Source organism: Rattus norvegicus, chromosome 18, assembly GCF_036323735.1.
Source record: "Rattus norvegicus strain BN/NHsdMcwi chromosome 18, GRCr8, whole genome shotgun sequence".
NCBI classification, from domain to species: Eukaryota; Metazoa; Chordata; class Mammalia; order Rodentia; family Muridae; genus Rattus; species Rattus norvegicus.
In genome coordinates this window covers 60,932,550-60,947,992 of record NC_086036.1, presented here as the reverse complement: position 1 = coordinate 60,947,992, position 15,443 = coordinate 60,932,550, and the positions used below count along the sequence as shown (strand labels likewise).

Here is a 15,443-nt window from a genome sequence, read left to right as displayed (position 1 = left end):
GCTTGCCTCAGAGCACGTTAATTTACTCCTATCTTCTTTGGCTTTAGAGTGTCTGCCATTTATGACGCTCAGGGCGGCCACTGAAACACGACAAGGATAGCATACAAGCAGATGTACAGCAATGACTTAAGAGATGAAAACATACATTAGAAACACGTACCCACACAATGGAAGACCCTACGGTCAAAGGAAATATGAACGAAGCGATCGCTATAAAACAGAAGCCACTCGGAAGAATGATGAGATCTGATGGCGTAACAGGCAAGAAGGAGCAAACACAACAGGTACAGGTTCAGCAGAGAGCGCACCGGCGGTGCTAGCCAAATGAGAATGAAGATTATGACAAGAGTCCAGAATGTTAGCTGGCCGAGACACTGAAGCACGTGGGCAGTCTGACATAGCAGCCTTCGCCACCTGCCTCAGGAACAAAGTCCAGTTTAGAGAGAAGAGAGAATGAAGAGAAGCCATGGGACAGAGATGACCCTGGTTAGACGAGGCGGCCTTCTCACCTCCAGTGGGGCAGATAAGGTTACTGTTGGCGAGCTGAGGCTACGAGGCCGGCGGATCTGGGGTTCGACTAGGTGGTTGTTACTGTTTGTGGCTGATCCAGAGGCACCGTCTTCTGCAAGCTATTTTGGAGGCAAAAACAAGTTAGCTTTGTATGAGGATCTCCCTGTGTGTGATTAGGAGCATGAACCCCAATGACAACACACACAGCCATAATAACAGGTCTGGCCTATTTAAAGCATAGAGGAAATAATTAAAGCTAATAGTGGGGGGGGGGTGGCAAAGACTTGGGAGGCACATGGAACAGAAATAAAAGTAAGCCACTGGCCCAACTAAAAACTAGCCATGGAGATAAAGAGATTCAGGGTGCGGGAGAGGGAGCTGTCCATGGTCACAAGCTCACTTTCTGAATGTATTTTTACATCACATTAAAAATGTATGTCTCCAAGGATCAACATCTTCCTCAGGCAAATATTCTACTGAAAGTAACACATGTCTTTGGTGAGATCTGTTTTAAATACAGGCCCTTCCTAACAGAGCATGAACGCCATGCTAGGTTGGACATTACGTCTTGGCTGCTAAGGTCCTTGAGTCTGGGTTGCATGGTGATCTTCATACCTGCATGATTGGTCGAGTCCAAGTTGTGGTTCGATTGTTATGATTGACATAGTATGTGCGTCCCTTAGCATCTTTTCTTTCTTCCCAGCCTGAAGGTAGGCCCGGCGTGGTATGTACATAGGCCACTGATGGCTGTTTGTGCAAGAAATTATTATTATTTAACAACTAGAATTTGTTCTCTGACCAGTTTAATAAAGTAACTAGAAAGTTATATTTCTCTGGGCAAGATTAAGTTAATGCTGGTTGTACAGGGGAAGAAAAAAAAAAAACAGCCAACCAAACAAAAAACAGAGAAAAGCAAAACAAAACCCACAACCCATAAACAAAGAGTATCTGGAAATCTGAAACAAACTGACTCCAAGCGCTTCCACTCTCCTGGGAGAAGGAAGGCATCCACATTCTTACAAAATCATCTCTCTGAGGTCTTAAATAGGGAACCGTTACCAAAGTGTCAGTAAATAAAAACAAGGTATCATACCCTGGTCCAGTTGCTAAAGTTCATTGGTAAACCACACAGTTCGAAAGAGAACCACCCAGTGTTCATGCCCAGAAGAGGAATGAGCGCTCTAGACACCTTTACACGGCTGCCTACCCGTAGATGCTCAGTGCATAGTTCTTCCTGAGGCCCAGTGCACACAAACTTTCAGGGCAATATGTGACACTGAGTCTCTCCTCTGACTTGCACTGCTGTATGGGGACATAATCTGCAGGATCCCTGGTGTGTTTATGCTCCCCAGCTCAGGAGGTCCTCTAGACCTCTGGTGAAGGATTCCTATAGAGTCTCCTATTAGAGGCAGTGTTTATACCAGCGTAATGACATAGACTATAACCCTCCCACGGTCTGCGATGTCTAGTTTGAACTATAAATAGATAGTGCAAATTTTTTACTCTCTTTCTGTCTTCCTTTTCTTGAGACAGGGTTTCAGTATGTAGCTTTGGCTGGCCTAGGACTCATATGTAAACCAGGAAGGCCTTGAACTCCTAGAAAGCCTGCCTCTGCCTCTCCAGTGCTGGGATTAGAGACATGTGCCACCACACCCAGCATGAATTCCATCTTTTTAGATGAAGACTTACTGCGACTTTGGATTATGTAAGAAGCATCATGAGAGACGTAGCCTGGGTGAACGGGTGCTAGAGTATACGGGATGACTGAGTGACGGGCAGGAAAGAAATGCCCAGGGCGAGCACTAACCCAGGAATGGCTGCATCCATAGTGCTGAACCTCACATTGTGCTGGGAAAGCAATGATCTGGGGGAGACGCTCAGAAAGACAATGCCTACCAGGGCCAGCAAGACTTCTACCCCATTGCTCTGGGTGCTGCCTTCCCCAGTGGGGTCTTTTCCCACCAGCCCTCTTAAGTACCTCTGCCAGGGCTGCTTTCTTGGACTTAGGCTGATCATGTGACTCTTCTCTTACTGAGCTTTCTTTCTGTCCTGCCCTAGCTACCTTGCTCACTACTAAATGCTCTGGTGAAGTCCCCAGTGCCTTGTGACCCTGAACTGGAGGAAGCAAGAACATAAGCCGTGTTTATCAGGCAAGGGAGACAGTGTATATAAGGAGCCTTCCTGCTAAGAATGCTCCTTGACATTTTCCCAGATAAGCCCTAAAGGATCAGGGAATTCCAAGCACAACTTAACCACACAGCATCCTGTATCCAGGAGCAAGACAACCACCAACAAAAGAGATGTAAGTTTTTGTGACCGTGAAAGACCGACCAAGTGGTCCACAGCCACAGTGACCTCCCTTCCAGGACTTTCAGAACCGAACTGTCAGCGGCAAGAACTTCCTGCACCCGGGTTATACACACAGAGCTCTACAGGTAACAGGACTAGTTACACAGAGGAGGCCAGCAGAGAGAATTCTGAATGTGTCTAAAACGACCATTTTCCCTTCAACTGGGAATTAAACAGGCAACTGGTAATTTAGTTGCATCTATGCAGGAAGCTGTTATTAAAATATCTCGAGACAGCCTCCTCTCAAGACGAGCACGTAGAACTGCTTGTGCCGATGACTCCCTTTATTACTAAAACATGGCCACCCAGGACACATGACCAGCAATGACAACTCGGCTTCATCGGCCATCTCTTGGAAGACGTCCAGGCTTGGGTCCATTGATTAGAGTTTTATTACTCTATGTGAATGATGTCTCAGCCTTTCTCAGGAAACAGGTTAGGCAATCCAAACGTAAGCTGAAGGTAGCATTTGAGTTTTCATCCATAACCTAATATACTGCTGGGCATTATGATTCCAAATAGGCATTCACTCCAGCCTCATGGTGGCTGTGATCCATCAACGACAATGAAGATCGGGATTATGTTGAAACTGAGGAAGTCTGACTATCCTTTGATACTGTGCATCATAGACTCTCCATGACTCACCCAGGCCCAGCCACAGTGGTATCTCAGGATATTTTTAGACTCTCTTCAGTGAAGATCAAAGGACTTTGCTCCCTCGCTCTTTCTATCTGAAAGGGAGAGCCCTGGTGTAGCCTGTAATAAAGTGACATGGTGTACAGACTTCTGCCATAAATCAAAAGGTCAGGGTTCCCCAGATGAGGGTAAGCACTCTATCACTGTGTAGGAGAAGCACTTCATAGAAGGACGGTTACCACACGCGGTAGACGGCGTGGGAATGCTGGTGGGCATGGGAGATGTGTATAAACTGTGGTGTATTTCTGCCGCTGAATGCCGAATGATCATTAACATAGCTGAGAAAAACCAACCTAAGTTAAAAATAGTTTTCTGAGCATTATGTATGCAACATCATGCTGAGGTTCCCCCCTCCCCATAAATAAACAGCGCCTGCGTGTGTAACAGCAGCACATGCATGTTTGAGAGGGCACGGGAGTGAGGTGGTAATTTATAGAACATTTCTGCCCGGCATATGCATCAAAGAGGAGGTCAGAGGGGAAAGTCACTCTGGGAGAGAGACGGATGTGGTCCTTCCAAACTTATCTAGGTACTGAGAAAGCATGGTATATCATGGTGGGAGCATTTAGGAACTACCACTGCCAAGGCTTCAAAAATAAAAGACTGAAGCAAATAAAAGACCAAATTCATGGGTGGAGGAGGAGAACACAGGTGGGAAGAACGCTGGAAAAGGGCAGCCCCAGAGGCACATGGGTTCTCTTTTCCTCTGATGAATGACCTTGTACTGCCAGGTGACTTTCTATCACAGTCTGGTCCTATAGTAGTTCAGTTTGTTCTGTCTTTTGCTACCATGAGCCATCATCAACACTCCACAGCTATGAGCAGGTTGCAAATTCAATTAAACGGAACGATGACTGATACACTAAGAGGATGCTATGGGTATGAGACAAACCATCCCGTGGAATGGTCTGCCCTGTGACTCCACTACTCAGAGTAGGTTGTGTCAGTCAACACAACTGTAGGAGGCCAACAGACTTCTTTGAATTCTGCTGGAGGTGGAGCCTGGCTCTCCAGTACCTGACTGTTGTCACATAAGCCACAGTGGCTTAGCAACCCTATGCTGTGCTCACTGCTCTGACGGCTAATCTGAGGGTCCTTCTGAGCGTCCTTCGTGTAACACTGGGTGCTAAACATCCTGCAGGAAATCAGCCATTGTGTCTGTAGTTAAAGTTATTCACAAATAATGAGCAGCCAGGGCGAGCGCAGCAAAGGTGAGACAATTAAAAAGAACTTCTTCAAAGAGTCATCTAAGCTCCAATCAGCAAATGCAGACTGGTCGGACTTCGAGGATCAGTAGAACACACGAAAACAACTAGTCCGATTGAAATTACCTGTGAGCATGAATGCTAGCAATCAAAATAAGAAAATAGTAACAAGTATAGATAATGTCACTGAAATGTCCTAATTGCTCCCGCCCTGGGAATCGTACAAACACTTGTCCACTCCCGTCAATCAGACGTCTCGTGGCAGAGAGAGGTTATGGGTTATGATGGAGATGCAGACAATCTGATTCCCTGTTAAAAATGTGGTGCAGGAAACAGGAGTGCACAGCTTCTCGCACACCTGGACTCACATGCCCAGCCCTAATGACGCTCATGGCTTCACTCTCACTTAACCGAGTAGTCAACAGCAAGAGAGAAAGCTCGCTAGGAATAAAGACACCGACAAACCCTACTGGAAATGCTTGGGTTAAGCACCGTTAACCAGGCGTGGCAGTACTTCTCATCGAATTATGGAGGTTTAAAAATGACTCTGTTTTACCCAATACCTTAAAGAACCCAAGATGAGATGTCTAAGATAAGAAACGCACGTGTCTCTCTACCATAGAGAAACTGACCTGATTCACCATAATCAAAATAATAAACCATCCCACGGACTTTCACCGTTAGTGTTCAATAACTGGGGTCATTACCGTTGATTCCTCACCACCCGTGACAGTTGACGAACGGGCTCGCCTAGTTGGGGTGCTGGGCTGTTGAACGATAATGTCCATCAGTAACATGTACTTGTGGGGGGGGGGGGGCGGCTCATTGCTCAGTGAACCAGAAATCATTGCCGAGGAGGTGCTGTGACAGGTGACTCGAGATTGGTGTCCCCATCACCCGCCTTGTTCAAATGAAGCTGGGCACGCCCCATGACCAGCAGTCAAGAGAGAATAGCATATAATGGTCTCTGTATCACCAGAACACCCCCAAGGAGCTCAGGCTACATCCGAGACAGGGGTGACTAACAGACACTTCAAATGTGATGTTTTGTGCTTCCACGGCCCAAAACTTAGCAGATGCTTACATCTACACATCTCAGAGAGGCCACTGGTGGTCAGCGGGGGCCCTGCATCTTAAGAACAAGGGGACGGGTGGAATCACGGTCTCCAGGCAGAGGGACTCTTCGGCAAATAAAGCTGACACTGATTTGGAAGAGGAGGGCGAGAGTAATCGATGTCTGCAGGACAATCAGAATCAGCAGGCTGAGAAGGATCCCCACCAGCTCCTCTCAGTCTACGGTTCAGCTTTGGGAGGTCTCAACTGAGCTCATCCATCTCGCCTTGTTATATCAGCCAACCTACACGAGGGACTCCACAACCCAATTTATTACGCTGGCTGGGTACACATCGCTTCATTTTTGTAACTTTAAAAATAGTAAAACCTAAACAAAACCGCCCTTTGAAGTCAGGGGGAAAAATGCATATGAGGAAGATGGCTTCAAAAACTTTAAATCTGTTGCCTTTCTTCGAGTTCACACACAATGACCAATGACGAAGGTCATGAAAGAGAATCTGTAGCAATTAAAAAAAAAAAAACAATGGGTGTGACAGTTCATGCTTGTGATCTCAGCACTGGGGGGTGGTGGGAAGCAGGAGATTGTTGCAAGCTTAAGGCTGGCCTGGTGTACAGTCCAAGCCTCTGTCTTAATTCTCCCGTCTCCTCACAAACCCACCAAAACAAACAAACAAACAAACAAAAAAAAACAAAAACAAAAACAACAACAACAACCAAAAAAACCCAAAAAACAAACAAAAACCTCCCAAAACCAAAAAAGCCACAAACAAACAAAAAAAAAGGCCAAGATCAAATATCAAATTGAACATTTAAAACCACAGAATATTTTCACCTCCCAAAGAAGAAACCAATTCATGTAAATTATTTCTAGCAAGGCTTTCGCCTGCCCTCCGATTTGATATTTCCTTTAGCATATGTTGGATATCAAAACCCCTCTGCCATGCCCATGCACACTCAGACTTATCACAGCTGTAGGAGGGAGAAAGCAAACGGCAGCTGATTCTTCATTTGCGCGGCTGCCTTTATAGTTAGTGCAGTTGCTCTGTGGAGCTGAGCGTTTAAGCTATGGGGAGTAGAGAAAAAAAAAATCAGGCTGTCTCGCTGGAAGAGTTCTTCCTGTTCAAAGGGATCAGTGAGTTTACAGAGTTCGGCTGCCTGAGACCCAGCTGAATGGACCACCTAGTTTCAGTCACATAAGCAGGTCAGGATGCATTCTGGAAACACCAGAGCACGGTTTTAGCATCTTGGAAGCTTGGTTGGTAGCGAGGACTCTGGGTTGGAAAGTCAAGATTTACTCAGAAAATTTCCGATGTCCTGCTTATGCAGTGCATGGATCCACACAGGAAAAACTCTTTCTCAGCGGCCCTAAAGATTTTCAATCAAAGCCAAAAAAGTCCAGCTGAGGACCAGAAAGGAGTGTTTGTTACCGGTGGAAGGTGAGCTTGTTCAGCAACCGTGTCGGTAACACTGCAGGACCGGAGCCTAGACGAGGGCTCTCTCTGCTGCAGGGGAGGGAAAGACAGGCAGTGTTAACAGGAGAGCTCTCACACTTCCTAGCCCTGCTCTTTGGCATCAGAGGCCATCAAACACCACCTGTTTCCCAGCATTTACAGTGCCCTTCCAGAGCTCAGCTTTCAACTCTCAAGTGTTCTCCAGCAGGCGGGGATTTAAAAGTAAAAAGGAGGCCAAGACTACTGGAAGGGAGAAGAGACAGGTCCCCACAACACTCAAGAGTGACAAGAGGTCAACGGCCTTGTATACTACCTGGGATGCCAGCTCTGGGCAAATCCTCAAGGGTGAGGAACGGAGGAAAAGGGGGAAGAAAGAAAGCTAAACTGTGTGGCCACAGCACTTAGACATTGCCCATCCTCCCTGTGAGGGTTAACGTTTGTATTTAGCTTCCGAGTGGAAGAACTCCAGTAGGAACAGAGTGGGGCAGGGAAGCCAGGCACACCCGAAGACAATCCCGTGTGCCACACACAATGCTCCTTTCGCTTGTTTGCCTCGTGGACCTGAACAAGGATCCGAGAAGGTCACAGGTAGAAGGCTCCTTGCTGGGAGAACGCTCAGCCACACTACAGCCTGTAACACGCGTGGCTTTTAACATTGTATAATAACACACAGTAAGTTAAAGATGGGCAAAACTAAGTGGTGGTGTCAGGGACGACCTATGCCTTCCCACACTGGGCATGTGCGTCATCCTGAGGGAAGCATTCATCCCACTGCCCTTAAATACAGAGTAGCTCTGAGCATCAAAATTGGAGGAAGTTCCCCAAGGATATACCAGGCTTCTGGAAGCACTGAATACAAGAACTCCGTACTCTAATCGTGACAAATGTCAATTTACATCAACATAGAAAACTAGGAATTTTTTTCCCACATACTTTATATAAACGGTATATGACTGTTATAATTTCTGCAATTTTTTTCCTTGATACATTTTAAATACATGGCTTTGTGGCTTATGCTGTTTCCATAGCAACAGTTTTTTACCAATTCAACTATCTCATATATGCAACCTCTTCTCTCTCCACTTAGTACTGAATTTTCATCCCGGTGGTGTTTCCCTTTTTTGAGAGACTTTTATGGAATTTTAATGTGGTAGCACAGTCACTGCCACTCACGCAGCAGAGGCCAGCAGCTTCGTCTGAGAACGCCATAACTGAAGGACGAATGACGTTGTACTTAGTGGCTTTCATGTTCTATGTGGCCCTCCAATCCCTTTATGTTCCGTGTGCTCATCATGGAGGTGACCGTATGAGGATGTCGTTTCCATCATAGTGACAACCATGGCTCTCTCCAGGACATCTGTAAGTCCAATTGCTTGAGAAACATGGTGTGTGCTCCTGGCCTTAATTCTGTTCTCACGTGAGAATGATCAAAGGGCTTTCCCGGCACTGTTCCACTGCCACATGCAAAGTTCTTTGTGACTGATTTCATTCCTTCTCACTGAGCTGAAACTTCTAGAGAGTATTTCTGTGAGGGCTGAGAAGCCCAGGTCAAGTGTTATCTTGATGACTGGGCCACAGTTTCAACCTTTTTCTCCTCAAGAGTTCATATGCTGGGTTTTTGGGTTTCTTCTACCTCACAGTCAAGCTTTGCCAGGGACAATCGCTTAAATATCCGCTCTCCTTGTTTGTGAATGGAAGGTGTGTGGAGTGTGAGTTTAAAAGACTGGTTGAGAGGCTCTGAGGGCCCCTTTTTCTCAACAGGAAACACCCCCATGGCAAAGACATTGTTTTCATGAGCCTCTTCGATAGACTTGGCCAGTGGATCTCAGTCTTCCTAATGCTGCGAACCTTTAATAGAGCTCATCTTTGGTAACCCCGCCGCCATGACTTTAGTTTGTTGCTACTTCATGATTGTAATTTCGCTACAGTTATGAATCATAATGTGAATATCCAATATGTGGGGTTTCTGGTATGTGGTCCCTGTGAGAGGGTAGTTTGACTCTTAAGTGGGTCATGACCTTGGCTATTACCTGCATACAAGAGAATAAAGCAATAGTGTTGCTGACCAACCGTGTTCAGCTTTTCTAACAATACCATGACTTACAATCAGAGCACTGAACTGTTCCCCATTGGAGTCCGGAGTGATCTGCAACCTTCTGCTCAGTTCTTCCGACAGCTCCTGGGGGCTGGTCCTTGACACTGGGGAGGCAGGAGGTGGGGGTAGAGCCAGGCTGAGAGAATCTCCCGCCATGTTCACTTCCTCTGAAATGGTCTCCCAAGGCTTTGGAGGAATCAGATGTTAGGGTGAGTGCTAGGAACTGGGGATTTACCTGACTTCCTTCTAAAGAAAACACACAGCATTCATAACCATCAGAGTGACCATAATTAACACCTCCTTAGCACGAGGCACGGAATCTTCTGGATAAGAACAAGGGAGAGAGGGCCACTGTTCCAGTGAACAGACCAGGGAACTTCTCGGAGAGAGCCAATCGATGAAGAGAGCAGTCGATTGAGGGGTCGGAACTCAGTGTGAAGGAGGCAGCGGGCCCAGGGGCCACACTCTTACTCCTGTAAATACATACTCCCCCAGCCTCTGTTACGAATGGATTAGAAGCACCTCGAGAATTTACAAGCAATTCTCATATAGGTTTTTTTTTCCTTCTAACTGCCATGAGGGTTCTTAATGAAAACAGCTTAGTTCTGCAGAAGAACGCTCAGTGACTCTACTGTGAAACCCTGGCTTGCTGCTCTAACGAAGGTCTCTGAAACATGTTGTGAATGACTTTCCTAACACGAGGCCAACCCAGTCATCAGTCATCAGCATCAAGCTAAGATCATTTCTGATTTAAGTTCATCTCCTTTCCCAGTGACACACTGTTAACTGTTGATAAGAGAATAGCCATCAATAGTCCAACCAACTCAGACTCATACATGTTTGGGCAATCTTTCTTAAGATGTCAAGCAGTTCATCAGAAACTTGCCCATGACACCCAGACACATGACTGAGCTCCCTCTCTCGATTCCTCAAAATGGCATCTTTAGCGTTGTGTCATGAGATTGGTTAGATCCCGGGGAAAACCAGTTACTAAGCAAAAACATGTAAGACCTTCAGCCCAGAATCATGTTCTCCTCTTCATATTTATGTAAGTCACTGGGCTTGGCCAAACATGGGTTTCACAGGCATTTCCTAAGTTCACTAAGACTCAGATGGGAATCAGTTAGTCATGAGGCCACAGTCTTCACACGCAATACACAGATACAAAATCACCCTGGGGATTGTGGGAAGATGGAGCTGCTTAGCTTGACAGCATCTCTGGACATCATACCTCAGGGCCTTCTCCACCACCTTCAGAGGCCTCAGGCTCCAAGTCTTCACTAATGTGCCTCCGAGAGCGGAAACGCCGGTGTGCGGCCTCCTGATTGATCTGCCTGATGTTATTGTCTGACTCTGACGATACATCCCTGAAAGGAGGGTGAGGGGATGTGAGAAGAGAAGTATTCAGAATGTGCCCTCCGACAGTCCAACCCTCACTGCGGGCCATGCAGTGACTAAGACGTCAGTGTCAAACAATAAGGAGCAAGCAACCGATATTGGACGTCTTGGCTAGACCACACTGCAGGCTCACCCTAACCCCCAAAAGCAGCTTCAGTGTATCGTCCAAGAGTTAGAGCATTTTAGACATTAACAGCTGTCCTTCTGCACCCATGGGGGATGGGCTGCAGAGCCCTCCCTATCCCTACAGACTTCAACATCCTATGTGTTCAGTCCCTAAAATGGAACGGCTGTTTAAATGCACTCAGAACTTCCTGTGCCCTTTAAATCACCTGTGGATGACTTACAATGCCTCAAACACAGGAAGTATTCCACAAACAACTTATCCTGCACTGTCTAGGGAATGACAGATTAAGACAGACTGCTGCTCAGGGTCAGCACGGGCCTAATATATTTTCCTGAATAGTTATGCTCTGTGGTTGGCTGAACCCACAGGTGTGGAGGCAGTGTGTACAGAGGGATGGCTGTTCATCAAGCTGCACTTCAGTATTTTGAGAAGAGATATCCATGCTCTTCAGTCTATATCAAACCAGCCCTTTGGAAGGAAGTGACAAGCAGGCTCCCACACTCAGTCGTCAGGTCCCTTCTAGGTCTATTCATCAGTGACAAAGCAGCCAATCTGGGTCGTCAGTAATTGACTGAAGGGCACTAACGGCCCAAATTCAAGGCTGTGGTCCCAAGAGGATGTCTCCTGTGGTGTGTGACTTACTTTTAGCTGCTTTCTGTCTCATTTTGACAAAAAAAAAAAAAAAAAAAAAAAAAAAAAAACCAAAAAAAAAACAAAACCAAAACAAAAAACCAAAAACACAAAACCCTCGTATCATGAGATTGCAACCCCTTTCCCAACAACCTGTTTCTAATGCTCCAAGTCCGAGGCAGGGGCTGACCTCCAAACAAGCCTGAGGTAAGAACACAGCACCATCACAGCTCATTTGCTTATTTGTGGACTAAGGATTTTAAGTTAGGATCCCAGTTAAGAACTCATTCCCGAAAATGACTTGATCGACTGCATCTTAAAAATATTTTGCAGTGCATGACAGGTGATAGTCTTTTGGGGGAAATCTCAACTGCGAGTTTCTGGAGTCGATGTCTAAAGGCCCTTTGCGGGCATTGCAAGCATGCCTCAATCCACATCCAAGGAGCGCAAATATGTGGCAGGTTAACCTTCCAAAAGGTTGCGAATGTCAGTTCAGGTGATCTGATAGACGCTATCAGTTGACGGCCTAATCACAGACGCCCTCTAAAGTAAGGACTTAAACTTCCAGTACTTTCAAACCTATTCGTATCCCAAATAAAGAGTCCCCTGAGCCTCTGAGTAGCAACTAGATTCAACGAGCCACAGTGTCAGAGGACGACAGTCCGAACAGTCAAATATTTCTTTTTTTTTTTTTTTTTTTTTTTTGGTTCTTTTTTTCGGAGCTGGGAACCGAACCCAGGGCCTTGCGCTTCCTAGGTAAGCGCTCTACCACTGAGCTAAATCCTCAACCCCAAATATTTCTACCAAACATCTTTGCCCGATCAACTCTAGGGCTCAAGGAGGTAGTGTGAAAGTTGGCTTCCATTTTAATCCATGTGTAAATTATAATTCTTTATTACTAAAGTATGAATTTAAGAAATTGTATTATATTTGAATACAGAGTATTTGCTGCATTAACAAAACATCGTTACATTAAGCATAATCAGATTAAACTTGTACACTAGAGGTAGCGTCAGAAAATTGATATTACTATAGATATAATTATTATAATTAAGAAGTACATATATATAGTAATGTTTCTGAAAGCATAAAAATGATTAAAAATGGCACTGTCGGCTGTTAGAAAACTACCATATAGTATTCATGGTGATGTATTTATTGTCTTTTTTAAAAAAGGGTCAATTCTCAAGTATGAAATAAATTATTAAACAAAATGTAAAATTAGAATAACTTATAAAGTCTATAAATGACCTTGGGAGAGCAGAGATAAAGGCAGGAGGCTAGTGGATATCCTCTTTATTTTTTTTAAAGTTTCCTTTTCTCTTTCTCTCTCTCTTTTTTTTTTTTTAAATCACTAGCAAGGTCTCCCTAGGTAGTCTAAGTTGGTCTGGAACTCACTATGTAGACCAGGCTAGCCTTTTTACTCACAAACATCCACCTGCCTCTCTCCTAAGTGCTTATATTAAAGGCGCTTGCCACCACACGTGGCCCTGTCTTGATGATTAAGGATGGATACAGTTGAACTAATTTAAGATCATATCCCTCACCTGAAAATACTTTACTCCATGTGTGCTTTGTCAAGATTTAAAGCCCACAGTTACTTCAGAGGGACTTGGGCAGCTCTATACACCTGTTTCAAACAATGGTCACAGGATGTGGGACAGTCCATCATCCTGTCTTCATCTCATGGCCTCTGAAGTATATGCAGTATTTGTTGGGGGGGGGGTAAAGAATGGTGTATTCAAACCAGTAATTTCAGTTTCCCACACCCTTCAGTTCATCAGCAGTCAGTGTGAATGGTAACTCTGATTTTGGAATTCCAACCAGGGGTTTTGTGATAGTTCCTTCTGATTGTCAACTCAATGCCTTGAGAGCACACCTCCTGCATGTCTCAGAGGACTGAGAGGGAAGAGGGACCCCGAATGTCAGTTATAGGACCCAAGCAGCTGCAGGAATGGAGTGCAAGGGGAAGGATGCTGGATAGCTCAGGAATGCCCTCTTTGCTTCCAGTCAGCCTTGAAGCTCATGCTCCCCACTGGCATGATAGTCTCTTTTGGCTCAGTCAAGAGTAATGGATCGATTCGGCCCACCCTGGCTGGGAAACCTTTGAATCCACAAGCCAAAATAAAACCCTTCCTCCCTGTATGAATCTTTCTCAAAAGGGGAACCCTACCCACAAAGCCTTCAACTGAAGATGTGTCCTGCCTCCAAGATGTGTAGGGACAAAGGACAGAGACAGAGGGACTGGTCAATCAATGACTACCCACCGCCAAGAACCAATCTCTGGTGCTATTGTTGATACCCTGTTATGCGTGCAGGCAGGACCCTAGCATAACTGTCCTCTGAGAGGCTCCACCCAGCAGCCAATGGGAAGAGATGTGGAGACTCAAACAGTACAGCTCAGGGGTCTCATGGAAGAGCTAGGAGAAGGATTGAGGGACTCGTAGAGGACAGGGCCTCCACAAAAAGATCAACAGAGTCATCCTACCTGGGCCCTTGTGGGCTCTCAGAGACTGAATCACCAACCAAAGAGCAAACACAGGCTGGACCTAGGCCCCGGCACATGTGTAGCAGATGAGCAGCTTGATCATCTTCATGCGGGTCCCCCAGCTGTCCCTGAGCCTGCTGCCTGCCTGCCTGTGGATCCTGAACCCTTAAATGGACCACCCTTGTCTGGCCTCAGTGGGAGAGGATACAGCTAATCCTGCTGCGACCTGGTGTGCAGGAGGGGGAGGTTAGTGTTAGCGGATGTTGTGTTGGTCTGAGGTAACAGCCAGAGTGGGGCTTCACCTTCTCAAAAGAGAAGGGGAAGGTGGACTGGGGGAAGACTTCCCTGAGGGAATACTGGGAGGAAAGGAAGGAAGGGCTGATATTGGGTTGTAAAATGAATGAATGAATAAACAAATAAGTAAATGAGTAAATAAATAAAAAAGTCTGTGAAAAAATTGATTTTAAATAAATAAAAAAAAACCCTTCTTCCCATAATTTATCTTAGATATCTGGTCACGGCAATGAGAAAACGAAGTCATACAGGCTCTTCTGGTCTAACATAACCAGATAAAGTGTTTGCACAGGGTGTCCATGGGGGTCTTTCCTCGGCATTTAATTATGTAAAAGAGCTGTTGACACAATCTACAAGTCTCTACAAGTGCCGGCAGTTACCCGTTAGCCTGACAAACTGTAGACACAAAGATGATTTCACTGGGAACAGGGGAAATGACTTAAGAAATGTCTACGTCCTTTGTTTTGTTTCAGTAGTTAATTTTGCACACATAATTTCCCTTTGACTCTCATGGGAAATCACAAGATTGACCAGAGACACCACTTTCCCAACCCTTCCTTGAAACCAAGGTCAGCATCGACTAAGACTAATTCGTCAGAGCACGCCCAGCCACGCAGCCCTTGTTTAATACATTTTATTCCTGTTATGTATGCGTGTGTGTGACGGTGTGCAGTACATGTGCTCTAGCCAGCCGATCGAGTCAGGGGACAGCTTTGGAAATAGGTTCTATTCCTACAGAACTGTGGGTTCTGGGGCTTTGACCCAGGTCCTCGGGCTTGTGAGGCCAAGGCCTTACCTCTGGGCCATCTTGCCCTCCCCTTCGCTTTCAAGCACATGACCACAACGGTGACCCAAACCAGAGGTGTGACGGGGAAACTGGGAAGACTCAGTGAATATTTTTTATAATGAAAAGCTTAACATAAGGATTTCAGCTTAAGAAGTTTATCTTACGAAATGGCATGTCTTCATTTTTTCAAAATTGTCATTTCTTTTTCTAGTAAGATATAATTTACATCTGAACAGGATTAAGAAAAAAATCTAAACTGAGGTGTTTTAAAAGCCACCAATATTCTTGAGAAGGTGGAGTGACCTGAAGGGACACCTTCTGTAGTTATGGCCCAGACAA

General features: G+C 45.6%; 1 protein-coding gene across 19 annotated transcripts in view; it reads right to left on the bottom strand.

Annotated features, from left to right (window-relative positions):
* Positions 1–15,443, bottom strand: part of Nedd4l (NEDD4 like E3 ubiquitin protein ligase) — a 332,907-nt gene that overhangs the window by 48,832 nt on the left and 268,632 nt on the right. For 8 of the 19 annotated variants that reach the window (XM_063277199.1, XM_063277200.1, NM_001401320.1 and 5 more), the window contains 6 exons: positions 10,612–10,747; positions 9,390–9,566; positions 7,262–7,336; positions 5,468–5,527; positions 1,126–1,257; positions 510–629 (listed from right to left, as the gene is read on the bottom strand). In XM_063277199.1, the coding sequence (XP_063133269.1) occupies positions 510–629; positions 1,126–1,257; positions 5,468–5,527; positions 7,262–7,336; positions 9,390–9,566; positions 10,612–10,747 (700 nt within the window). The remainder of the gene's footprint in view (positions 1–509; positions 630–1,125; positions 1,258–5,467; positions 5,528–7,261; positions 7,337–9,389; positions 9,567–10,611; positions 10,748–15,443) is intronic. The other 11 variants (XM_063277201.1, XM_039096679.2, XM_063277206.1 and 8 more) reach the window with 3 other exon arrangements.